The sequence below is a fragment of the Vitis vinifera genome, chromosome 12, assembly GCF_030704535.1.
Source record: "Vitis vinifera cultivar Pinot Noir 40024 chromosome 12, ASM3070453v1".
Classification (NCBI taxonomy): Eukaryota; Viridiplantae; Streptophyta; class Magnoliopsida; order Vitales; family Vitaceae; genus Vitis; species Vitis vinifera.
The window spans coordinates 3,549,415-3,576,011 of record NC_081816.1 but is presented as its reverse complement, the minus strand read 5'-3'; the positions used below and the strand labels follow the sequence as shown (position 1 = coordinate 3,576,011).

The 26,597-nt window shown below is 36.1% G+C and overlaps 3 protein-coding genes across 3 annotated transcripts; 2 read left to right on the top strand and 1 right to left on the bottom strand.

The window, feature by feature from the left end:
* Positions 1 to 1,445: 1,445 nt before the first annotated feature.
* Positions 1,446 to 2,927, bottom strand: LOC100255808 (trans-resveratrol di-O-methyltransferase). Its single transcript, XM_002278362.4, has 2 exons — positions 2,144 to 2,927; positions 1,446 to 1,943 (listed from the first exon to the last, which is right to left on the bottom strand). Exons 1-2 carry the CDS (start codon positions 2,909 to 2,911, stop codon positions 1,635 to 1,637), a joined length of 1,077 nt encoding a protein of 358 aa, XP_002278398.1. The 5' UTR covers positions 2,912 to 2,927; the 3' UTR covers positions 1,446 to 1,634.
* Positions 2,928 to 19,929: 17,002 nt separating this feature from the next.
* On the top strand, positions 19,930 to 22,268 carry LOC109123461 (uncharacterized). Its single transcript, XM_019223354.1, has 3 exons — positions 19,930 to 20,261; positions 20,360 to 21,481; positions 21,908 to 22,268. The coding sequence occupies exons 1-3, from the start codon at positions 19,930 to 19,932 to the stop codon at positions 22,266 to 22,268; spliced, it is 1,815 nt and encodes a 604-aa protein (XP_019078899.1).
* Positions 22,269 to 25,012: 2,744 nt separating this feature from the next.
* On the top strand, positions 25,013 to 25,699 carry LOC132254794 (uncharacterized). The gene is made up of 3 exons (XM_059741339.1): positions 25,013 to 25,112; positions 25,202 to 25,312; positions 25,421 to 25,699. Exons 1-3 carry the CDS (start codon positions 25,053 to 25,055, stop codon positions 25,658 to 25,660), a joined length of 411 nt encoding a protein of 136 aa, XP_059597322.1. The 5' UTR covers positions 25,013 to 25,052; the 3' UTR covers positions 25,661 to 25,699.
* The last annotated feature ends 898 nt before the right edge of the window (positions 25,700 to 26,597 follow it).

Genomic DNA, 26,597 nt, shown 5'->3' with positions numbered 1-26,597 from the left:
AAAAAATCAAAGGAAGAAAAACTTTTTTTCTTTTATTAAACTTTATATTTTATGTTATTTTGAATGATGATAAAATCCAAATTTTCTATTTCATTTCTAAGAAAGTTGAGAAAAATAAGAGAAATTTATATCATGTTTGATAACTATTTTTTAAAACAATTTTCTATTTTCTAGAACAATAAATAAACACATTTAATTAAAAAAAATAGAAAATGGTTTTTTATTCCTAAAAATAGAAATTAAAGTGGTTTCAAAGAATATTTTTTAGTTATTTTAATTTTTTTAGAGTTTTTTTTAAATAATTATATAAATATAAAGAATTATTAAAAATAAAGTACTATGTGAAAGTTATTTTTAAAACATATTTAAATATATAGAAAATATATTAAAATATTTCAGGTTTCCAAATAAGTTTTTGTTTAACAAGATATTAGAGAATAATTTTCAAAAACTATTTAAAGAAAAAAAACATTTTTTAAAATTGATGTTGGACATACTTCCCAAAGTCTAGAGTTTTAATTATTATTTTTTAACTTTCAAATATTGTATTATAAAAATCTCATTAATAGAACAGAGAATTGTGATGTTTTTTAAGTAAATATATATGGATGAAAAAAAAAAATATTAGCCCTATCATGGAGAAAATGAGAGCAATAAGGGAATAAAAAACTATTTCTTTATATTATGTTTTGCATCATTCAATGAAAACTTTTTATTTAGTTATCAAGAAATGGAGGAAAATGAAGATAAAAATAATTTCTAGTACTCTTTCATGTTATTTAGACATCCCCATTTTTTACCCACACAAAATTTAGAAACCATCATAACCTATTATAAATTAAAACATCTTCTTAATACTTTATATTATTTTCCTTAAAAAAAATTAATTAAGGTTATGTTTAGTTCGCAGAAAATACTAAGAAAATAAATAAATAAATATATATATATATATATAAAGAAAAATGATTTTTTCATGTTTAGTTGATATAAAAGAAAATCAAATATAATTAAACTAGTTAAAAAGTACTTGTATATTTTTAAATTATTTAATCATTATATCAATGAATTAAAATAAGTAAAATGAATTTGAAGCAACAAATAAAAATAATTTATCAATTAATTTTTTTTTTCTTTCTACTTTTCCTTTATAATTTTTTTCCATTACATTTTCTTTCAAATTTTTTGGAACCAAACATAACTTATGTGTTTAGCATAGTTTAAAAAATCGTTTTAAAAATCTATTAATCACTTGTAGTGATTATTAAAGTAATAATTGATAGATACGCATTCCAAAAATTGAATTTTTATTATGTAACATATGAGCAAAAATACTATGAGAGCATTTTTATTGATTCATATCTAAACATCATCTTAAAAAAAAAAAAAATTCTAATAATAGTGTTGATAAAAGCAAATTAAAAACAATTTTATTAAAATCACTCCAAACTGGTTCTAATAATACATTTTCATAGAAGTTGCATCTCGATGAGATAACAGAAATGATTCACGTAATTTAACAAGGATGCATGGATTATTTTCCCTGCAAGCAAACACAAACTTGGGATTGGTGGTCCTAACTCTCTGGCAATTAATTTTGTCAGAGTTTATTAAACACACAAATTTGGAAATATTTATCAAGGATAAACCTCAATAAGAGACCTTAAACCCAATATGGGCGTTATCTTATAGCCACTGAAACCAGAATCCAGGAACAGCTTCTTCCATTCTTTCTCCTCCCTCTCTCGACCCGGGAGCAAAACCATCATCAGCATATCGAAGAAGAGTTGTGTCTCCACATTGGACTCATCGTCATCTCCTTTCTTGTTTTGAATCGCCATGTCTATGATCATCACCTTTCCTCCCTTTTCTTTGCTTGGAATTGCCTCTCTGCATTGCTTGAGTATTTTCAGGCATTCTTCATCGCTCCAGTCATGCAATATCCACTGCTTGATATAATTTACATTAATCCAATTATTAGAAAGCGTTAGTAGTCATTCATAAAAGTAATCAACTGTTGGAATCCATTAGCTAGGAGCTTAGGCAGGCATATTGGAGTATGCTTAATACATCGGAAGTCCAATCCAATCAATATCCTGAGCAAATATTCTTAAAAAAATAAAGAAGAAAACTAGGGGCACTATACCTTGAGTAAAATGGCATCTGCAGGAGGAATTGCTTCGAACAGATCCCCTGCGAGGTAGGTCAAGTTTTTGCTTCCTCGCAAGTCAGCAACCACGTGCGGGAGATCAAGCACAGTGCCGTGCAAGTGTGGGAACGCCTCGACAATGGTCTTAGCCACTGTTCCCGTACCACCGCCAACATCAACAAACGAGTTCAACCCCTCAAAAGCGCCCTTGCACTCCTTAACCAGCACGCTGGTGACCAAGCGAGCATCACTGGCCATGCCCTCGTTGAAGAAGTTGTTAAACCTCGGTTCATGGCAACCATAATCCCAAAGTGTCCGCCCATGGGCAGTGAAAAACGGGGTGGGATCATCATTTTGAAACCAAGCACTTGCATAATCCCATGGTTCCGTTAAATCTGGGTCGAGCAGTAGCAAGAAGGGTGTTATGCTCAAAGGATGGTCCTTCAGGAGGAGCCTAGAAGCATTTGCAAGTACGTAACCCTCTTCGTCCGCACTTTCTTGGACTCTTTGCTTGGTAAAGAATCCAGAATGAACAAGAATGCGCATGAGGCGATGAACGCAGAGTGTCTTATTCGGACGGACAGGGAGCTTAGCAACCAGCTCATGAAGAGTCATGGGCTTACAATGGTTGTGAATGATGTCTGGGATGCCAAGTTGAATAGCACATTTCAGTGACATGGAATTTATGAAGTTGAATATGTGGTTCCAAACGTGAGCTTGAGCTTGAAGCAGCTCACTAGATCTCTCACCATTTGCCAAATCCATGTCTCACACCCTGATCTCTAAGGCCTCTTATTTATTTCATATCCATCCTCCACTCGTAACCTCTTTATATACTACTGGGTTTCGACTATGATAATATAACAATGAAAAGATTCTGTATAGGAATAAGGAATTTTGGCAACCTTGTCCACCGACACATGCAATTCATGTGATCTTGGTATGGTGTATTATAAAATCAATTCTAGAAGACTTTTTTTTTTCCTATTAAATTTATAAGATTTATAAGTTTTATTATAAAATTTATTGACAATAAAAATACATTAATCATGTGTATGTAAAGCTCTTTTATTTGCTTTACATGTGGGATTCGTGGGAGGGAGGAATGGGAAACCAACCTCCAGTTCAAGGGGCAAGGACGACACCACACTGCTACTCCTGTTTTTTTGCCGATCTTCACACAACAACAAATTATATAGCAATAATATTTTCAAACTTTTTATAATAATGAAATTATAAATAATATAAATAAAATAATGTAATATTAATAATATAAATAAAATAATGTAATATTTTTTACAACCATAAATAACTTTTAATATATATATAGGTAAATTAAATAACTTTCAATAAATATCTTCATATTATATATATTTTATTTAACAAAATTTTAAAATATCAATACATTTATATATATATATATATTCATTTGATAATATTAAAGATGAAGAAAAAAATATTATTGACTTTTAATTTCTCATATATTTAAAATTTCTTATAAATATTTTTAATTTTAATAAATATAAAATATATATTATGACATCATCTATGGTTCAATCACCAATTTAACTAGTGAACTGATAATATATTACTTTTTTGATTTCCAAAACATTGAAAAATGCTATAAATTTTGCTCTTGAAAATTTGATACAATATGTAATTGAATAAAAATATTTTATGTACTTTATTTGTTTTTTACTTGATCTTTTATATTAAAATCACTTATTTATAAATGTATTGATAGCTTAAATAGAAAAACACAAATAAAATACGAAAAGTCTGAGCTAAATTCAAATTAAAGTCTTGGGGAGTATGGACCACAAATGTGACTTATCTTTAATGTGGACAGCTGAATCATTTAAAGTGACTCTCTTCTCACTTGTCAATTCCTTGACTACATTAATTTTGTGACAGAATGCATTTTGACGAAAAAGGAAAAAAATAATATAAACGTACTAATCAAAGTTCAACCCTATTGAGGAGAGCAAATCCAATGGTCTAATATTTTAATCCCTATGAAGGATTTTAGGTGAATAATAATTAAAATCTTGAAAAATAAATAAATGCATTTTGGTTTATTCCCACCTACTCTGTCAGAGACTGCATTCACATGTGGGCATCTGGGGTAATGAAATTTTTGGGCAAGTCCTAGTCAATCATGGAATTTGAAGTTTAATGGGTCCAAGATGGCTTGCCCTACCCCCATGCGATTCACATGTCAGCATTCTCGAATCATATTTTAGAAAAAATATTTATAAATATAAAAAATATATTTGAATAAACGTGGCTATAAAAGATACAATATGATATATTGAAAATTAACGTTCAAATATAAATCATTAAATAAAAATAAAAATATCTAAAATTAAGATATAAAATAATAAAATGGCACTAGGGCATAAATGCTTTTTGATATGTGCAACACCGTCAGTCATTCTAAGGTGACTTATAACAAGTGATTTAAGAAAGTGTTTTTAAATAAAAAAATATTTTTGAAAAAACATTTTATAGCTGCTTTCTCTAAAAAAAACACCTTTTAGGGAAACACTTTTACTAAAAAACTTTAAGTACAAATACTTCCAAACACAATTTTATTATTTTCAACTTTGTGATTGAAGTAATTTAATTTTTTTTATTTTTTAATTATTTTTCCTTCCATGCTCATAACCCTTGTAGCAAGTAACAACGCCCGGACTAATTCATGCTTGGATTCATGTCACTACCAGCCATCTTTGCCCAATTGCCAAGGAGATGTATTAAAATATGAACAAAATCTTATTGTTACTAAAAGAATTTATTAAAAACAATTTCATAAAAAAGAGAAGCTTGATTTAATTGATAAGAAAATGGCTTTATTTACCTTTGCTATGGAATGAATTGTTACAATTTTATTTATAAAAGCATTTTAATTTAATTTTTATTGGAAAAGTATCTTTTTATAAATTATTTAGAAAAATGATTTTTGTGACTTTATCTATAAAAAAAATTTCACTTAAATAAATAAGACTTATTTTAAAAAATATTGAAATTCAACCCAATTTTATAAATAATAAAAAATTATTAATAGGCAAATGAAATATCTTACAACATGATGTAATTTCATTTTTAGCAATTACGTAATATTGATTTTTTTATTATTATAATATTTTTGTTACTAATATAAAATAACCATTTGAAAGAGAAACGTTTATAAAATAACCAATTTTATAAACGTGTTTGCATAGTGAATGGGCAGAGAGAGTGAAAGACAACTGTGGTGTACTTTTTGTGAGCAGATGCAGCACAGGGTTCAGAGTGCCATCGTACTGTCGTTGAACTGACCGGGCCGCCGATTTGGACCCATGGTATATGGGGAGAATTACCCCCATAAGGTGGGCTGGATGACTTATATTAATAGGAAGGTTCCCTCGGCCTAAGAATTTTTTAAAGGATAATTTTACCTTGAATATGTATTTAATAATAAGTACAAACGAGGCTCATATAATTACAAGTAATCAATAATATATTTTTTAAACCCGAAAAAAATATTATTTACTTTTTATCTCATAAATAAAAAACATACCTATGGACCCCGCATTTCGGCTCAATGCGTTTCCCACTCGATGGCGAGCTCGATTTTCGTTTTCGAAAAAATGATCTTTATTGATTAAGAAAAATGACTTGGAGTCGCCACTTATTTTTGTTTTATTTTTAAAGGGTAAACAAAATAAGAAAGAAAAACCCTAAGTGTGACTCCTTATTTTGGAAAAGATGGTCTGTGAAAAACCGGATCGGGTTCGGGGGTCAGGTTACTTATCAGGAAGGTACGGTAAGGACCGTAGCACCCCTCTAAGTCCCTAAAGTCGGGTCTCTACTAATAAAATGAAGCTGCCGTGACAATTGATGAGTAAATCAATGAATATCCTGAATGATCGTGCACACATAAGAATCGAGACATGCATAGACAACGATTAGAGAGAAAATGGGTACATACCTGGGCCACGAACCACCATGCGCTATCAATAGAGAGGGTTAGTACACCATATAGAGCACAAAACATATTACATGCATCACTAAACAGGGATTAAAATTGTTCGAAGGGAAACTGGATTTTTGAAATTCATTTGAGAATCGGAATCTTAGAGATTATTTGAAAATTGGATTCTTAGGAATTAGATGTAAGAATGAGAACATTTAGAAATTAAATTTGAAAGAAAATTGGGATTTTGAAAGTTCGGGATTTTTAAGAAAAATTAAGTTACGAAAATTGGAATTATGGGAGTTAAATTTTGAAAGGAATCAGAATCGTATGTTATTTGAGACGTAGAAATTATGAAAGTTGATGTATAAAAATTGGAGATCTTAGAAATCATTCGAAGGCGGAATTTATAGAAATAATGAATAAGGTGATAATGATAATGATAATAATAAGTAGCGGGGTAAATACGGGAATTGGAGCATGGGAAACTGAAAATTAAGTTCGGAGATAGGACAATTGGAATTTTAAATAGCTAAATTTAGAATTCGGAATTTTGAAGAATTAGACTTTAATGATTGAAATTTTTAAAAGAAATAAATGGGTAAGTATGGAATAATGTTACTAATTAATCAAAACGATATTTGGACGGATGAATTAGTGAATAGTGAGATTTTGAAAATTAAGTTTGAAAGTTGAACCTTTGAATAATTGAACTCTAATTATTGGAATTTGTAAAATAAATGAATGGAATAATGATAATAATAATAATAATGAGAATAATGTTTAAACGAACGAACGTGAATAGTAGAATTTTTTTAGATTGAAAATTAAATTCGGAAGTCAGATTTTTGAATAATTAAACTTTGATGATTGAAAATTTTAAAATAAATAAATAAATAAATATGAAATAATAATAATACTAACAAAAATAATGTTTAAACGAATGAACGTGAATAGTGGAATTTTTGGAATATTGGAATTGAAAATTTGAATTTTGGGAAAATTAAATTTAAGGTTAAGGTTCTAAAAAAAAAAATTATTTCGAGGATTGAATTTTGAAGAATTAGATTTAAAATATTAGTTTTGGAAAATTGAATGTTAGATATATATATTCTTAGAAATAATAAATAAATGGATAAATAAAAAATGAATGAATAAAATAGATAAAATAAACGAGTAAATGAATGAATTTGAAACGTTGGGATTTTAAAAGAATTATTTGATGACGTGACTTTAAAAAAAATTGAAATTTTTAACATGAAAAATGGGATTAAGAAGATGGCACGTGGGAGAAAATGGAAAAAATAATAATAAACCATCTTGAAGCCTGCTGGAACCTTGCCACTAATGAAAAATAAAAAAATAATAAAAAACTCATGTCTTTGACTTTTATCCACCAATTTGCTTAAACAATGCCATCAGTGGGAAACAAAAGGGCTTCGACATATCCCTCTTGAGGCAAACTCCAACACCTGTTTCCTTAAAAACTCCTCATCAAACTTTGACTTCAGCCTGAACCCAGCTACCATTTGCATAAACATAGCTGCCTCCGTTGGACCAACCATGCTTCCGCTACGTGTATGCATGAAAGTAAATGGAGCAAGTGGGCTTTGGCAGTGGGCTTAGGAGGGTGGCCATGCGAAATGAAGCCATGTGGTTGGATGCGCGCATGAGTGTGCCCAAGGTGGATAGGGAATGATGATATCGCTGCAGAAAGACGAGAAGGAGATGCGACATCTTGGTTTTGCAAGGGCTGCCAGTCAGTGAGTTTTCCACTAGCCATCAGAAGAGAGGGAAAGCGAAGGAGCTTCAATGGTTGCTCGGCTGCATGCGTGCCCCGTCCCTGGACCCAGCAAAGTGGAATTCCTGGGCAGCCTCCCTGCTCTGTTTGAAGTGCCCGAGAGCCAAACGTTAGGCTGGAAGTGCAGCTGCGTGCATGGGGTCTCGTTTGTATGAGAATGGCGGAATATGAGAGGGATGAGTATGAAAATGAGTAGGGGTGTTATTGACAGCGCGGATGGCTGGCGGTAATGGGGAGTGACCTTGATGGAAAACGGACCTCAAGGGAAGGCATTGGAAAAGGGTTAGGGAAATGGGTTTAATGGAGGCTCGGGAGGGGTGCGGCATATGAAAACACGTGGTCTTAACTCTGTGCATGGAACCTTATTTACGCGGGCATAAGGGTAGGAATCATGGGTTTGCATGGGTATGGCAACGATGGGTGATGATGGATGGGAAATAAATTCGGTATGTATGGGGCGTGATGAGTGGTGCGTGAGGGTATAGTGAGTGGGAGGGGTCATGCATGCGTCGGAGATAGGAACAAAAGATGAAGCTCGCGAGGGAAGGCAATGGGAAAATGGGAGGGATGGATATTGGCTATGGGTAACTGGTTTGGGAGAGGATTGATATCAGGAGCATGAAGAGCAAACAGTTGCTGCATACATACCTACCAGCGGATTCCTTTAATACAAACCCAAAACCTTTCCCTCTGGCTGATATCCAATCGATCCATACCCTAGATCGAGCGCATAAAAAGAACAACAAAAAGAAAAAAACAGAGCCCAGAACAGAGGAGAGCCAGGAAAAGCAAACAAATAACATATGAATGAAGAGAAAAACCGCATCTGATGCTTCTACAATGGGCTTGCATTGGTGGGAAAGGGTAGCAAGCAGGTTCAAACGAGAAAATACCAATTAATATATTCACATAGAGCAAAATGAAACAAAGCTTCTCCAGGTTAAAACCAATACTAAGAGGGATAACGAATGAAACGATCAGCGAGCATATGAAGAAACCGGAAACTGACACTACTCAAACATAACTCCTGTTATTCCTAACCAAGCATAAAAGCGGAACCCCGAACAACTAGAGGAGAAAGAGAAAACAGTGGTGGTAAAAATAAAGCAAAAGATGCGTGGTGAGCTTACCTGAATGCTCCCTCAAGCAAAAATAGTTGGATCTCACAGAACCTCCGCCTTTGTTTCGCCTCCTCCCCGAGAAAAGAAACTCCTCTAGCTTGCGTCTCCGGAATACCCCTCAGCTTACTCTGTTTTTCCCTCCGAGCTCTCTCTCTCCCTCTCTGGATTCCTCCTCTCTTCTTACCGTCCCCCCCCCCCCCCCCCTTTTTTTACAGATCCCTACTTTTTCTCTTCAGTCGACCCCTGTTTTCTTCTTCCTTGGCAAGTCTCTACTTGCTTTCCCGTCCCATCTCGCCGTAAAAAAAAACCTCCCCATCTCGTCCTATGGCCGCCCTGTTTTGGCTGCCACCCCCAGCTCATTCTCGGGTTCTGAATAAGAGAGAGAGAAAAAAAGAAAAGCAAAAGAAAAGGGAATAAAATGATAATCTAAAAAAAGAAAAACCTGCTGCCGCTGCCGCTGAGGGGGTCTACAATACCCTAACGTTATTATATCGTTTTATATATAGAACATATAATTAAAAACTTTGCTACCATAATAAAATGAATAATTATTTTTTACGAATACTAATCAATTGAATAATATATAAATATTCAATTGACCAACCACAACTATTAAATGAAAAACTCACGATTATTTATCGAGTAATATAACACATAAAAAATTAAATAAAAATAAATTAAATTATGTTATAATATATTATAATAATAGTGTATTTGTATTATAAGTATAATGCATTTACGTCGAAACTATATTTCATTACAAAAGTAATAATTCTAAAAACGTTAATTCATACTCTATTGGTATTAACACATCGCATCAGTATATTAACAATATTCATTTAGTGCACTGAAATTATTTAATAATTTTTGTATATATATATATATATATAAAGAATTACGAGTCTCGTGAATTCAAATTAGTATTTCATTTGGTTTTAGAAATTATTTATAATATAAGTATGTTGTGAAAAATACAATATGATCATAGAAAAATTATCATTTTTTATAAAAAATTACAAAATTTTCCTAATTAGGTTTTATTGTAATGTATTATAATATGTAAGTGTATTATATTATAATTATAACATATATTTGTTGTACATGTATTTTATAATAAAAGTAATAATATTGAAGAACACTTTTTATACCTTATTAATATTCAACATATCAAATGTATTAATATCATCCACAAGATACATTGAGAATATATATATGAAAAAATCATCATTTTTATTGTATAATTATAGCACTAGTTTTTTTTTCTTAATAAAATTAAAAGTTAGAATAAAAATAAAAAATGTAAAAAAGAAAACCAATAAATGATATTTTGAAAATATTTTATAGAAGTGTTTTTGTTTTAAATACTAAATTTAAATAACAAATTATATTATCATTATATATAATAATTGTAAGGGTTAAATCCAAAATCAAAATTTGAATATCAATCATTATAATAAATATGGGATCCATACACCATAAATGTCTTGATAAATCTTAAATGTTTTTAATTTTAAAAATTTTAGTTGAATGACGATTTTGATATTTAAGTCTATTATCATCCTTCCTAAGAATTATCACGAGAGACCCCCATTTTCAGTAATTATCCCACCTATTGGGTAATTCTCCCTTGTGGATGGATATAAAGCTCTTTTATTCCCTTTACATGCGGGATTCGTGGGACGGAGGAATGGGAAACCGGCCTCCAGTTCAAGAGGCGAGGACGACACCACACTGCTAGTCCAGCTTTTTTGCCTATGTTCACACAACAACAAAAGTACATAGCAATAATGTTTTCAAAATTTTTATAATAATAAAATTCTAAATAATATAATATAATATTTTTTACAACCATAAATGACTTTTAATAACGTATATATATATATATATATATATATATATATAAATTAAATAACTTTCGATAAATATCTTCACATTATATATATTTTATTTAACAAAATTTTAAAATATCAATACATTTATTTATATTAATGTGATAATATTAAAGATGAAAAGAAAAATAAATATTATTAATTTTAATTTCTTATATATTTAAATTTCTTATAAATATTTTTAATTTTAATAAATATAAAATACATATTATGATGTCATCTGATTCGAACACTAATTCAACTAGTGAACTGTAAATAGATAATTTTTTCGATTCCGAAAACATTGAAAAATATTATAAACTTTGTTCTTGCAAATTTGGTATAATATGTAATTGAATAAAAATATTTTGTATACTTTTATTTGTTTTTTACTTGATCTTTTATATTAAAATCACTTATTTATTTTTCTATTTTGTTTATTTTTTTTCGAGTTTAATCAATATATTCTTTACAATTTCAGCTTTAATTTTTAATTTGATTTTTTTATAGTAGCATTTAATCTTTTATTTATTTGATGATAATATAATTAAGAAATTAAATTTTACAAGAAATTTTTACTCTTTCATATTCTTATTGTTAAGAACAATAAAACAAAAAGATAGATACCATATAATATTATTGAGTTTTTTATAACAATTATTCTTCCAAAATAGTATCACAAAGAACCAGGATTACTTGGATATAAGAAAACAATAGTCATAGATCTATGTTGGCTTCACTAAGATAATAATTAACAATTTTAACTCCTATAAGATTAGATTTCAACAACCATGCACAAATTTTAACTAAAATTTTTTTCCCCCAGTTTCACCAAAATTGGGGAAATGCGTCTTCTTTAAAAACTATATATATTATGCTCATATTAAAATTCTATTCTAAAAAGATGATTTTTACCTTTTTTTTTCTTCTGAAAAGATGATTATTCTAAAATGCCCTTTTAGAAATACAATGTTATACTTTAATACAAATTGATAAATTATAATTTAAAAATATAAATAGTTTCAATGTACTTACATTTAATTTCAACCTCTAAATTATGATTTCTACTTTGATTTCACTTAGAGTTTATAAACTTGTATGAAAATTTGTGAAACATGACTAATTTTGATTAAGAAAAACATCAAGAAAAACATCATGACTAATTTCTACCCCATACTCCATGATTGATTGGTCACAAGAACTGTGTTTACTCAGCATAATAATGTGATTGGAACACTCAATGATTTCCTACTATCAAAGAGTCCGGAGGGTAGTGTCTGATAAGGATATACAATCAAGTTGAGAAAGTCAAGGGAGAAAATCAAGGGATTTCCAAGTTTTGAATATTTTGGAATATTTGTAGTTATACCATTTATTTGTATAGTTACTCAATTTATTTTGTTTCCTATTTCTTTGTAATCAATTTCCTATTTTCGTGCTCATGCAATCTGTATATATACTAACCATATCAATGAGAATCACAAGTAAATAATTCTTCAATTTCTCTCTTCCAAAAATCCTTTATGGTATCAGAGCAAAGGTTTGTTCTTTAATTATTTTTTTTTCCCAGCCACGTTCTTCAATCTTCAGCAAGCCTTTCATCCTCCTCATTCCAATGGCCACTGAGAATTCTCAACTCATCATTCCTAATGCCCAGGAACCCACAAAACCACTAACCATGATTACTATCCATAACTCCATTAAACTCACACCCACCAACTATCTTTCTTGGAAAACCCAAATGGAAGCCATTCTCATCGGCTATGATCTACAAAAATTCATTGATGGATCCCACCCTGCTCCTCCAACCACCATCACCACCAATAATGTTGTCTCTACTAACCCTGCATATCAAACATGGCTACGTCAAGACAAACTATTATTTGGAGCCCTTGTCGGCACTCTCTCATCTACTCTAGTTCCTCTCATCACCCAATCAAAAACCTCTTATGAAGCCTGGCAAATATTGGCCAACACCTATGCTCGCCCATCTCGTGGCCATATCAAGCAACTCAAAGACCATCTTAAAAACATCACCAAAGGTTCTCAGTCCATTACAGACTACATGCAGTCCATAAAAACTCGGGCCGATGAACTTGCTGCTCTTGGTAAGCCTCTTGACCAAGAAGATCTGATTGAAAAAGTACTTGAAGGCCTTGATGAAAATTATCAGTCCATCATTGATGCTGTCAACGGTCGTGATTCCACCATCTCTTTTGATGAACTCCATGAAAAACTCATCAACAAAGAATTGTCTCTCTTCAACAAGATAAGCCCCTCACCCCTACCGGCATCTGCTCATGCCACCAATGTTCGCTTCACTCCATGGTCTGTCACCAATCGCACTCCTCGGCTCCCTGGGTCCACATCCGCACCCACTCAAGGTATCATAAGAAATTCTCCCACCAACACCCGCGACAACCGTTCTCCTGCTCGTCCATTCCTTGGTCACTGCCAATGGTGCAGTACTCAAGGTCATGTAGTCTCCCGCTGTCCTCTTTTCCGACAACAGTTTCCGCAGGTGCAGCCACCTTCTCGTCCCGGCAATTCATCACAATCTCGACCACCAACTCCCTGGCAAGCTCAAGCAAATGTTACAACCACCATTCCCCCCAACACCACATGGTTACTTGATAGTGGAGCCTCACATCATGTCACCACTGACCTACACAATCTTGCTCTCCACAGTCCTTTTGATGGCACAGATGAAATTATGATCGGCGATGGCTCTGCTCTCCCCATATCTCACACTAGTTCCACCTCTCTTACCACTCCCTCTCATTCCTTTACTCTATCTAATGTTTTATGTGTTCCTACCATGAAACGTAATCTTATTTCTATTTCTCAATTTTGCAAGTCTAACAATACTTCCATTGAGTTCTTACCCTCTTCTTTTCATGTGAAGGATCTGCACACGGGGGCAATTCTTTTGCAGGGTCGAACTAAGGATGGTGTGTATGAATGGCCACTCTCCACTACCCAGTCACGTCCTCTAATTGCGTTTTCTAGTGTCAAGACCACTTTGTCCGAGTGGCATCATAGGCTCGGTCATCCTTCTTTGTCAATCTTCAAAAATATCATGTCTTCATTTCATTTAGATGTCTCTCGTCCGTCCAATTTCAATTTTAATTGTAATTCGTGTCAATGCAATAAAGTCATAAATTACCATTTTCTACTTCTACTCTCTCTACCTCTTCCCCTCTTGAAGTTATATTTACTGATATATGGACATCACCAGTCTACTCTACTGATAACTTTAAATACTATGTCATCTTTGTCGACCATTTTACAAAATATATCTGGCTTTATCCCCTCAAACGCAAATCCGACACGCATGATGTCTTTGTGCGCTTTAAGGCCCTAGTCGAAAAATTCTTTAACCGTCCAATTATAACTCTCTACTCTGACAATGGGGGGGGGGGAATATCAAGCTCTCTCCTCATTCTTAACAATCAACGGGGTCTCACACCTTACTTATCCACCTGACACTCCTGAACACAATGGGTACTCTGAACGTCGTCATCGTCACATTGTCGAAACGGGTCTTTCTCTACTTACCCATGCATCCATGCCTCTATCATATTGGTCTTTTGCCTTTTCTACTGCCGTCTACCTCATCAGTCGTCTTCCTACACCGACTCTAAACCACCTCTCACCCTATTTCAAACTCTTTGGCACATTCCCTAACTACTCCAAACTTCGAAGCTTTGGATGTCTCTGCTATCCTTGGCTTCGCCCATACACATCCCACAAACTCGAGTCTCGTTCCTCCCCTTGCGTCTTTGTCGGGTACTCTCCCACTCAAAGTGCCTATCTATGTCTTGACACATCCACCGCTCGTCTATACACTTCCCGTCATGTCCGCTTTGTTGAGTCAATCTTTCCCTTTGTCACTTCTCATACTTCTCTTCCTCGCGCCACTTCATCCACCATCTCTGAATGGTGCTCTATCACTTTACCAGTCATGGCCACACCATCCGTGAATGTCGGCTCTGCTCCCCCATCAAGTCTGCTCACTCCTACCGCACCAAGCCAATCCCAAGACCCAAGCCAAAATAATACCACCTATGCCACACCTACACCAAAGCCTGACAACCATTCCAGTGTGCCCGTACCAGAAACCAAGTGCGACTGTGCCAATAACCCACCCCTCCCGCCTACTCAAAATGACCCTAATCAACCACCCGACCTCTCACCCTCACCTCATGTCATAGTCACTCGCTCCAAACATAACATCCATAAACCAATTCAAAAGCTTAACCTCACAGCCCAACTCCAACAACCTACCCTTGAACCCACCACTGTTACCCAAGCCCTCAAGGACCCTAAGTGGCGACAAGCTATGTCTGCAGAGTTTGATGCTTTACTACGTAATGGGACATGGGACCTAGTGCCATCTCATCCCACTCAAAATTTGGTTGGTTGTAAGTGGATCTTTCGCACTAAATATTTACCTAATGGCTCCATAGACAGGTACAAAGCTCGATTGGTTGCTAAAGGCTTCCACCAACGCCCTGGCATTGACTACTCTGAAACCTTCAGTCCCGTCATCAAACCTACCACTGTCCGCCTTGTTCTCAGCCTTGCGGTCAGCCAGGGTTGGTCACTAAGACAACTTGATGTCAACAATGCCTTTCTTCAGGGCACTCTCACTGAGGATGTGTTTATGTCTCAACCACCGGGCTTCATTGATCGTGATCATCCTCATCATGTCTGCAAGCTACGCAAGGCTATCTATGGCCTCAAACAAGCCCCACGTGCCTGGTATCATGAGCTGCGCCAATTTCTTCTCCAATTTGGCTTCATCAATTCCATTGCTGATACCTCCTTGTTCATCTTCAATAACCATGGCACCATTCTTTATCTGTTAGTCTATGTCGACGATATCATTATCACTGGGAATAATGTTGAAGCAGCGTAGACTTTCATTCAACAACTTTCTCAGCGTTTCTCTCTCAAGGACCTTGGCCCCCTGACATACTTCCTTGGAGTGGAAGTTACCTCCCACACCAATGGTCTTTTCCTCAGTCAACGCAAATACATTGCCGATCTACTTAACAGAACTCACATGACTGAAGCCAAGCCTGCTCCTACACCACTAGCAACTAGTCCAATTCTCACTTTACAATCAGGAACCCCACTATCTGACCCGACCGAGTATCGAATAGTGGTTGGTAGCCTCCAGTATCTCTCCCTCACTCGGCCTGACATTGCCTATACGGTGAACAAACTCTCTCAGTTTATGCATCAACCAACAAGTGACCACTGGAATGCAGTCAAGCGTCTGTTGCGGTATCTCTGTGGCACCTTAGACCACGGCATCACGCTTCGTCGGACCTCCCCACTAGCACTTCATGCCTTTTCTGACTCTGATTGGGCAGGTAACAAAGATGATTTCACCTCCACCAGTGCATACATAATCTATTTGGGTCACAACCCTATTTCTTGGAGCTCTAAGAAACAACGAACTGTGGCTCGCTCTTCCACTGAGGCTGAATACCGATCGGTGGCCTCTACTGCTGCAGAAATTCGTTGGATTTGCTCTCTTTTCACCGAACTCGATGTCACTCTTCCCCAACAACCAGTTATTTATTGTGATAATGTTGGTGCAACAAATCTCTGTTCCAATCCGGTCTTTCACTCGCGCATGAAACATGTTGCCCTCGACTATCACTTTATCCGAGAACAAGTTCAAAATGGTTTGCTACGAGTGTCCCACATCTCTGCCTCTGATCAACTCGCCGATGCTCTTACCAAACCTCTTGCTCGTCCTCAGTTTGACTCACTCAAGGCCAAGATTGGACTTGCTCCACGGCCGTCCATCTTGCGGGGACATGATAAGGATATACAATCAAGTTGAGAAAGTCAAGGGAGAAAATCAAGGGATTTCCAAGTTTTGAATATTTTGGAATATTTGTAGTTATACCATTTATTTGTATAGTTACTCAATTTATTTTGTTTCCTATTTCTTTGTAATCAGTTTCCTATTTTCGTGCTCATGCAATCTGTATATATACTAACCATATCAATGAGAATCACAAGTAAATAATTCTTCAATTTCTCTCTTCCAAAAATCCTTTAGTGTCATCTAGTGAAACTTGCACAATGGGAGAACAGATACTTAGCCTTATCCTGAACAAGCCAGTTTTTCCTATCATCAGAAAAGGGTTTAGTCGACTTAAAGCTCTTGGCTCAGTTGCAACAACATGGGTTTGTATCGACCGCTCACATTCTTAACAGAATGTTCTCCTCGTGCACAAAATCTAGGTCTACCTCTGTGGATTTTCAATACGCGCAGTCTGGGGAGCACGTGATTGCAATGGATGTGTTTTTCTTGATGCAGTCGGTGTTGGTGCCATCGCATTGGGAGTCGGTACTGCATCTAGTGTGCCTTATCAGTGCAATTACAATTTCTGTCGATGGAAAGATGTTTCTTTTCCTAAACCCGTGTATCCACTTATGCGTCCTGCTATTTTGGTAGAGAGTTATGAGGACGATGAGAGTGTCTCACACCATGTTGATGATCTTGAAGGGCAAAAACGAATCAAAAGTGCACTCGCTCACACCGGGACTCGTGTTCTCCTGAAGATGCTTCTGGTGGACAACTTTATTCATGCCTACATGCATCCTGGAAATGTCTTTGTTTGGGTAGCTCAAAGCAAGTCTTCTCGGAAACGGCTCTTCAAATCGAAGCCTCATGTTATTTTCCTTTATGTAGGCATGACTGTTGGATTTTCTAAGAGTGATCAAGTAAATTTGTTAGGATTCTTTAAGGTTGTTGCTCGGTCAGATGGCCGCACTCTGAATCACACTCAGATTATCTAAGCAACAAGTAACTGGATTTCTAAGGTGCATGATTAGTGTTTGGAGTTTGTCACACTAGAAAAGAATTTGTTTTTGTTGGCACATAAATCGAGCTATGTTCAGTTGAATAATGGGAAAGTTGTGTTTTCATGGGCCAATATGGTAATAATATTGTTTTTGGAACCCAGGTTTGTGAAAGTAGAAAAACATCTGTTAATGTGGAAACTTATATCAGATTCATGCACTCTGAGCCGGCTGTATTTTTTCTACCGAAATTGCCCCTCCAGGTATCTACGTCTGCAACCCATCTCTGCACGGGCTGAAACTGAACCGGTTGTCTTGTGCAAAATCAAATATTGAGCTTCCCACAAAAACACCCTGGGCGACCGACCGTTCATCCTCCCTTTCTCTCATTTGGTACCCATTCCTCTCATCTTTCTACAGTCCGTCACCAAGGCGAAGCAGAGGTTCCCACAAGAAAACCTTAGCCGATCGACCGTTCTTTCTTCCCTCTCTCTCATTTTGGCACCCATTCCTCTCATCTGTCTTCACTCGGTCACCAAGGTGAAGCAGAAAATCCCATAAAAATAGTGTAGCCGAGGGTTCTTTCTTCCCTCTCTCTCATTTGATACCCATTCCTCTCATATTTCTTCACTCCGTCACCGAGGCGAAGCAGATTTCAGTTGAGAAGGCCTTAATCTGATTTGTCACATCTTAGATTTTCTCTATCGAGGTAAGCCATTCGTTTCGTGTTTTGCATTCGCATTCTCATTCATGAAAATCTGCCGTTTGTGTGGGTTTTTTCTGAACTAGGCGTGGCTCAAATGTTGGCATTTAGGAGTTGGTACTGAAATTTTAAATCTGTTGGTAATGAATCATCATCGTCTTTTTCAAATATGATTTTGTACTGTTTTATTTGGATTGACAAATTATCGCAACTCTGTTGTTTTGATATAAAGTGAAGGCAAGAATATGGGTTGGGAATTTTTTAGTTGAAAAAGGCATTTGTTTTGGTTTTTGTTTAGAACTGAGAAAAACATATTTTGAATTGATTAGCGAAAAAGGAATTTTTTTTTTCCTAGTGGTGTTTTTGGGTATTGGGAAACAATGCATTTTTAGTGAAACCCATTTATTGGATTGTGTTTTTGGATTGAGCTATGCAGTGGATGACCAAAAGGGAACATTTTTTCGGGATGAAGTTTTCATTTTGAGAGCGAAAAAAGTTCTTAAGAAATAGTGATTTTTAGATGGGAAAGTTGTTCCAAATTACTCAGTTTTTTAGGTTTTTGTGATATTGATGGTTGATGGGTACTAAAGTTTTCGTTGTGTTTTTTTGTTTTTGTTTTATATGTATAGTTTCAAATCACGTCCCATTTCTTCAAACATATAGTAACATATGTATGGTTACTATATGTTAATGTTCTTGTTGATTAGTAATTGATATTGATTCAGAGATCCGTTTTAGAAGATGGTAATAGGAAAGGCTATATAGGAACTATTGGTATCCATGCATTGGTTTAATTCCCTTCATAACATAAATAGAAAATAGGGAATGCTGGTTAGAATGGATGAAATGCATTTTTATCTATATATTGTTTGTTTTGGTGATTAGTTGGTTAACCTTATTGTACTGGTAAGTTAAGCTTATGTACTACCTCATTATTCCTGAATGTACGACCTTAATCGACTGTATGTACTGCATTAGTCAACATCAGGTACTACCTGAGCCAACCTTGGGTACAAGCTGTGTGATGACTGGAAACTTCATTTTTTAATATTCAAATAATTCATATGTGAATAAAAGTTGTCTTTATTGTTAACCCAATGGGATTCAGTTTGTCAAACATAGGACCTACAGGCTATTTTCAAGTCATGCATAAATTAAATTGTATTCACTTCCACATACAAGCTATCATGACATTATGTGTTTGACTACTCTGCTCATTTGGTTCCCCGTACCTTTATTTGAGACTATACCATAGGTACTATCTTAATTAACCTTAGGTCTAACCTTAGTAATCTTTAAGTACTAGGTTAGATATCCTTAGGTACTACCGTAGTTGGAGTTGCACACTACTTGTGTGCATCGGCCAATTAGCATGTTTGAACCTTAATTGTGTGCATCAGCCAATTAGCATGTTTGAACCTTAAAGTCTATGGAATGAACATGCATAATTCCTCAATCTTTCGTTGTTGTATTGTTTTTAACAAATCTTTATGTCAATAAGGAAATGGAAGAGGAGATGTTTTGTTACATTCATCAAGGTGGTGAGCTTGTTAAGATTGTTGTTGGGTCCGTCGAATATAAGGGAGGTCGGACCAATTGCAGTGTTGTTAGCAAGAATATCTCACAATCTGAATTCGTTTCAAAAGTATGTGGTATACTGAACTTGGATTCCAATTCCATTAAATTGGAATTCACAGTCAAGTTTGACCCATCATGTCTATTGCCACTGCATAATGATGGCGACATAGTCAATATGTTCAAATTCAATGACATGTTTTGTCATGTCTACATCTCCCAGTGTACTGAATGTGGTGATGACCTCATTTGCCCTACTAGGTACCTAATGTCCTTCCACAATAATGTTCCCTTTTGTATAATCGCTTTTCACACTTAGATTGATGGAGGATCAAATTCTTTCCTTATGTTTTTTGCAGTGGCCCAACCCCCATTGTTGCTTCAAACTCAGCTCATGTTTCCTCTATTGGCGAGCCCCCATTACACATCTCTAATGAGTCGCCCACAATTCAGTCATTTGGGTTTTCCCAAAGATGTGCTATGACAAATACCGTTCAACTTCAACCAAGCCGGTTCGAACATTCAATTGTAGGTAGTGGACATACCTTCCCAAATGCGTCGGAGTTTCGAGATGCAATCTATTTGATGTCTTTGGCTGGAAAATTTCGATATTCTTACAAAATGAATAGTCCAAAACACATGACCGTAGTATGCACAATTGAAGATTGTCCTTGGAAAATCACTGCGCGTGCAATAGGGGATTCAAACATTGTTCAAGTACACACATTCCGAAATGTGCATAACCATTGCTTGGAAGATGTTGTCTTGTCTCAGCCTTTAGTGAGATCCACTCGTGCATCGTTGGTCATTGATGATGTCATTCGATCTACTCCTGAATACCAACCACGCCAAATTTGTAAGGACTTTGTAAGGCAACATGACATCCAGTTAACTTACCTACAAGCATGGCAAATGAAGGAGAAGGCTAAGGAGCGCATTTATGGACAACCCAAGAATTATTACAAATTGTTGCCATGGATGTGTGAAAGAATGCTTGCAACAAATCCGGGATCGAGTGTTGAGTTGAGTTATTCCGATGACGACCATTTTGAGAAGCTTTTTGTTGCTCATTCAATATCTATCGAAGGGTTTGTAAGGGGGTGTCGACCAATCATTGCAATTGATTCGGCCCATATGAATGAGCCTTATGGCGGTGCTCTATTTTCAGCCACCGCTTACGATGCTAATGACTCCATATTCCCCTTAGCCTTCGGAGTGATGAGCTCGGAAAATTATGAAGATTGGTTATGGTTCTTGGAAAAACTGAAGATAGTTGTGGGAAACAAGGAAGTTATTATTATCTCAGATAGACATCCTGCTTTGCTTCGTAGTGTCCCTGAGGTGTTTGGCATTGAAAACCATGCTTATTGCTACCGTCACCTAAAGGAGAATTTTAGTAGTTTCTTGTCCAAGCATAACACACGAGGGAACAAGGGTAAAGAAAATGCATTGCAATTCCTAGATAGCATTGCGTATGGAAGGTTAGAACATGATTATAACATTTCCATGTTTGAACTAAAAAAATACAACGAGGCTTTAGCCACATGGGTTGAAGAAAATGTGCCGCACCATTGGGCCATGTCAAAATTCCCAAAACAAAGATGGGATAAAATGACTACGAACCTTGCCGAGTCATTTAATGCTTGGTTACGGATTGAAAGACATCACTCTATTTGTAACTTTTTATTGGAGCACATGTCCAAGTTAGCTTCTATGCTTGTGAAGCATTAAGAAGAGTCCAAGAATTGGAAATGGTGTATAGGGCCAAAAATTGAAGCTAAGGTGCAGGAAAATATTGCAAAGGGTGCGGTGTATCCAGTCACACCGTTCAAGAATGGAGTATTTGGGGTATGTATCGGGAGAGCCTTGTTGAATGTAGACATTCTGAACCGTACATGCACTTGTAGGGGTTGGCAAATGTTGGGAATCCCTTGTGAGCATGCCACAGCCGTCATTATTTCCATTGGTCAAAATGTTACTGATTTCGTCGATGATTGCTACAAATACCCAATGCAAGAGTTGATATATGGGGGCTCTTTCTCCGGCATAGAGACCCATGACATGCCTACTGTGGACGATGATGGTTTGGTTCGATCTATCACCGGGGAGGTGTTCTTCTCTCTAAAGCCTCCACATACAAAGCGCGTTCCCGGAAGGCCAAGGAAGAAGCGCATTGAGTCTCAATTTCAAGATAAACGGACTGTTTATTGCTCTCGTTGTCATATGTTCGGCCACAACAGAAAAACCTGCAAAAATCCTTTGCCCTAAATGCATATCTGTCTACTTATTGCATTATGCTGATCTTGTATTACTCTATTTCAACTAACTGGTTGTCACCCAATCATCGTTACTATTTGAATGTTTTGTGTCTTTCCATTCACCTGCAATGTTCATTGAGTTACATTATATTTTGTCTGCTGATTCAGTTCTTTCACGAAGTCCGAACTATGTTTGCACTACATCTTGTTTTAATGGTATTTACTCAAATCCCATGTATTTGCTAAGATTACATTGCTTAAGCCATTTTAACCATACTGCAGTTTGTGTTCCCATGTATCATTTGGTGGCATTTTCAGAGGCTGGTTGCTAATATCAGTGTCAGCTGGCTTATTTCATTTAATTATCTGCATATTTGTCCTTTGATTTGAGTGCTATTTTCTTTTATACTCCCCATGGTTTGAAGAGTGCAATCAAACCAATTTTTGCCTTAACCTTTGCTTCATTTTTCATGCACTCTAACAAAATTTATTTTTCACCACACTTCTTCATGGCTTGTGCAATACCAGCCACAACTGTACGCTAACAGTTCTTACTTTGCAGGTTTAATTAATTACGCTTCCATTATATCCATCTGAACGAGAAGGTCATCTTATTCTAGGCATGGCAACAGAAAGGAGGAAAAGGAAGGAACATGTCCCTACAACATGTGCACATGTCGGCAACCCGGATTTCATTCAACAATGCATTCAATCTTCAATTTCACCTTTAATGCATATTTCCATATATTCTATTTTCCTATCACTGACCAATATTTAATTTTAATTGTAGGAAAAGCTCCCAAAGTCCCGATGTTCTGGAAGGAAATTCATCACTGTGATTGCGCGCTTACCACCAGAAAAACACCAAGCCATCACAGGGATTTGGGGGCCTGCTAACATTTGCCTGTCGGGAGCTGAGATATGAGCTGTGCGGGTGGCTCATATCTCAATATGACTTTACCTACCACAGGCTTAAAATGGCAACTGGCAGTGCTGTCAATGTTAATGTTAATGAACAACATGTCAGCCAAGTCATGGGCATCCCTAACTCCGGGGAAGACTTGGTTATTATTAAGAGAACAGGCCCCTCCAACCGCACATACACTCTAAGGGTTTTGGAGCAAAACCTTGACAATCTACCCGTTGGTGATGATTTTTTAAAATCATTTTTAATTTTTTCTTATGCCACTCTGCTGGCACCTAATTCCAAACTTGAAGGAAGCCATGACCTATGGGACACCATATGGGATTCTAATCTTGGTGTCCAAAGGAATTGGGCTAAGTTTCTACTGCAACACTTAGAGGACGACATTAGGGAATATTGGCAAAAGCAGCCTACTTACATCCGAGGCTGCCTCATGTTCCTCCAGGTACAGTCAAGGGTCCACAGTATTCTACAATTAGGTTCAACTTTGTTTACATTTTATTTTAAAACTCATCGTTACTGCAATTTCATAATTTAATGCTTATTGTTTCGTATACTACCCTTGTACAGCTCTTTTATATGGCATTCTTCTATATGCCATCAGTTATTGTTGAGGTGACCCGGCCGCTTGCTGCCGCATGGAGTGATGATGTCATAAAGCACCGCTTAGCGGCTGAAATATCAACTTTCGGTGGATATGGGCATGTGGATGTATGCTATAAATGAACATAGCTTTTCGTATTAGTTAAATGACCATAGTAGCTTATTCAAGTCAGTCCCAATTTGTTGCTTCTCTAATTCAACTGATGGTGCATTGTGCAGGCACAGGAGCAGCCATAAAGCACACCTCACATATTGCTACCATCAGTAGCCTCGACCTCCACAGCCGGTGACGATGCTACAGAGGTATTGCATAGCCACTAACCACTCATACATGTTGTTCCATACAAACTCCATACAATACTATGCTTATAATATTTGTTGTTCCACTTTATAACAAGTTATTGAAGCCCGCATCAGTGAGACATCAGAGACTATGCTTAGATTAGCTTTGTCTTTGGTGCGGGATGTGGGTGCATTACGTTGCCGGCCCGATGGATCAGAGGGGAATTCTTTCGTCCCTTGCCCATCAACAGAGCACCACATTAAAGATCAACCAATGCGGCCAACACCAGTGAGGCAACCATCAGCTGAGGAAATTGAACCAGAAGACAGCCTCGTACCAACCCCCCATTCGCCAATTGGAATGGGACCATCACCAGCTCCCACTTATTCCGAGCCACTGGTTCCACAGTCTCAGGCAGAGGTATCCCTTCCAACTGAAGTGACAGTAGTGACAGTAGAGGATGCGGAAGAAGGTGAAGGCGCAGGTGGGAGTGGCAGCCAAGCCCCTAAACCTTCATCAATGAAGAGATATAAGCGGACCGCTAAGAGGATTGTCAAGCGTATTCCCGCTTGCAAAAGTCCGTTTGTCACCCAATGTGTTAAACAATTCCCAAAAATACCTCATGCAGATCGGGTAGTAGCAGATTATGCTTTGGCTGAAATGGGTGATCCTAGGTACACTTAAGATTTCTAAAACTCATTCTTATAATCATTTTATAGGTCAATAACTCTACATCATAATGACAAATTTACTTTCATGTCATTGTAGTGAGATTTTGTGCGACATGTATGGGATGTACATTAGACGGGAGGAACTTTCCTGTCTAAATGCAGGGCGGTGGGTTAATTCAATGGTAGGTTACTTATCCTTATGCCTTACTAAATTCACAATTAATAAGTCAAATGAATCGATAAAGTGTTGATGGAGGTTGTAAAATATGTTATTTGACACAACTTTGGCAGATTGTTGCGATTGTCTCTCGCATGATGAATGGACAGCAAGCACCACCAGCTTGCGCACACTTTTTTGAGCCTTCGTTCTCGGTGAGCCCTCTAATATCCTAAATTCACTTGGTCTGAAACTAGAAGAGTAGATGTTGATGTTTGTATTGATTCACCTCACCCTTGAATAGGATGTTCTGAGCAACCTCAAATCTAATGCAACCACACAAGTCATCCTGGAAAGATGCGCTATGTATCTGGATCCTGACACATTGGGCCATGATCTTAGTTCATGTGACATGGTAAATGAACATAGCTAAAGTTCAATTCCATAGTAATAAATGCAAGGGTATTGGGAATGACTATAAAGTAATGACATAAAAGCTAATAACTCTTGAATTGTTATGCAGATGTTCATCCCGGTTTGCGAGAATAATCACTGGCACGTGCATGTTGTTAATTTTGCAGCTGGAAGAGTTGAGATACTTTCGTCATTGCCCCTAAGGCGGGGCAACAACATCAGTGCTGCAACACGACGATTATCAATGGCACTCCACAAAGCACTGCATGCATATAGAATCCATATGGATGCGGATGTCTCAAGTTTTGTGCATGTCCAACCACACCTTCTCCAACAGCTGAATGGGTAAAGTATTCAGATATTCCAACGAAAACAAACATTTCTAAATAATTTGATTTATCATATTTCTATCATCTAACACATTTCTGATGTGTTATAGGTCTGATTGTGGTGTCTTCGTTCTAAAGTTCATGGAATTTTGGAATGGGGCGACCTTAACTACTTCAGTGGCAAAGGTTAGAGTTGGTTTACACTGTCAAACTTGGACTGTTTTTCTTTGTTTTTTCCCAACCGCATGGAATAATTTTTTCCCATTTCCGTAGGACAAGACGAACATGTACAAACTCCAGCTAGTGCTGCAACTAGTGCTCAATGAACGCAACAGTGTCAGAGATACAATTATGGCCGCATGTCATTTGTGACTTCATAGTTCATGATAAGTTTCTTCCTATTTGCTGCTACGTACCAAAATGACCAAGGGTTGATTGTAGTTTGTCTAAAATTTATTAATTCATATCATGTTGTGTGCTGATGTGATTTGTTCCAATTGTAAAACCATTATTTATGTTCTATATGTGATGTATCTGATGAAGTATTCCACATCCCATTGTAACAGTGGCAGTTGGGTTATGCTGAATATGAGGACTTTATGTACAAGAATGGCCAACGTGTAAGGGAAAGGAAGAGTACCTGGTAATGCTGCTGCTGGAGCATATGGGATGCAGTAACAGCAATGTAATAGGGCTGTTCATTTTTCCTTCAATATTGTAAAGGAATCTAGTAGGAACATGGACAACACTCAGTATTTGTTCTTTTATTATAGTTAAGGGTGCTGGTCAGTGTTGTATTGGCGACTGATTGGACAACAACTGTGATTGTAAGATGTGATCCAAAGTGATAGGTTTATTATGGGGTATGGTACTAATTTCATAAGAGAACAACAAACATAGACTGGAACCTATTTGTTTGTACACTGATGCAGTTTCAGTTTATCCTTCTATACTCAC

What these genes read in the sequence shown, in the direction of transcription:
- LOC132254794 (XM_059741339.1), top strand. Translation starts at nt 25,053, where the DNA reads ATGATGAATGGACAGCAAGCACCACCAGCTTGCGCACACTTTTTTGAG. An exon ending in TTTTTGAGCCTTCGTTCTCG is followed by an intron (nt 25,113 to 25,201) that starts GTGAGCCCTCTA and finishes ACCCTTGAATAG; the next exon opens with GATGTTCTGAGCAACCTCAA. An exon ending in ATCTTAGTTCATGTGACATG is followed by an intron (nt 25,313 to 25,420) that starts GTAAATGAACAT and finishes ATTGTTATGCAG; the next exon opens with ATGTTCATCCCGGTTTGCGA.
- LOC100255808 (XM_002278362.4), bottom strand. Translation starts at nt 2,911, where the DNA reads ATGGATTTGGCAAATGGTGAGAGATCTAGTGAGCTGCTTCAAGCTCAA. An exon ending in CAGATGCCATTTTACTCAAG is followed by an intron (nt 1,944 to 2,143) that starts GTATAGTGCCCC and finishes TATATCAAGCAG; the next exon opens with TGGATATTGCATGACTGGAG.
- LOC109123461 (XM_019223354.1), top strand. Translation starts at nt 19,930, where the DNA reads ATGGAAGAGGAGATGTTTTGTTACATTCATCAAGGTGGTGAGCTTGTT. An exon ending in GACCTCATTTGCCCTACTAG is followed by an intron (nt 20,262 to 20,359) that starts GTACCTAATGTC and finishes TGTTTTTTGCAG; the next exon opens with TGGCCCAACCCCCATTGTTG. An exon ending in GATAGCATTGCGTATGGAAG is followed by an intron (nt 21,482 to 21,907) that starts GTTAGAACATGA and finishes ATGCACTTGTAG; the next exon opens with GGGTTGGCAAATGTTGGGAA.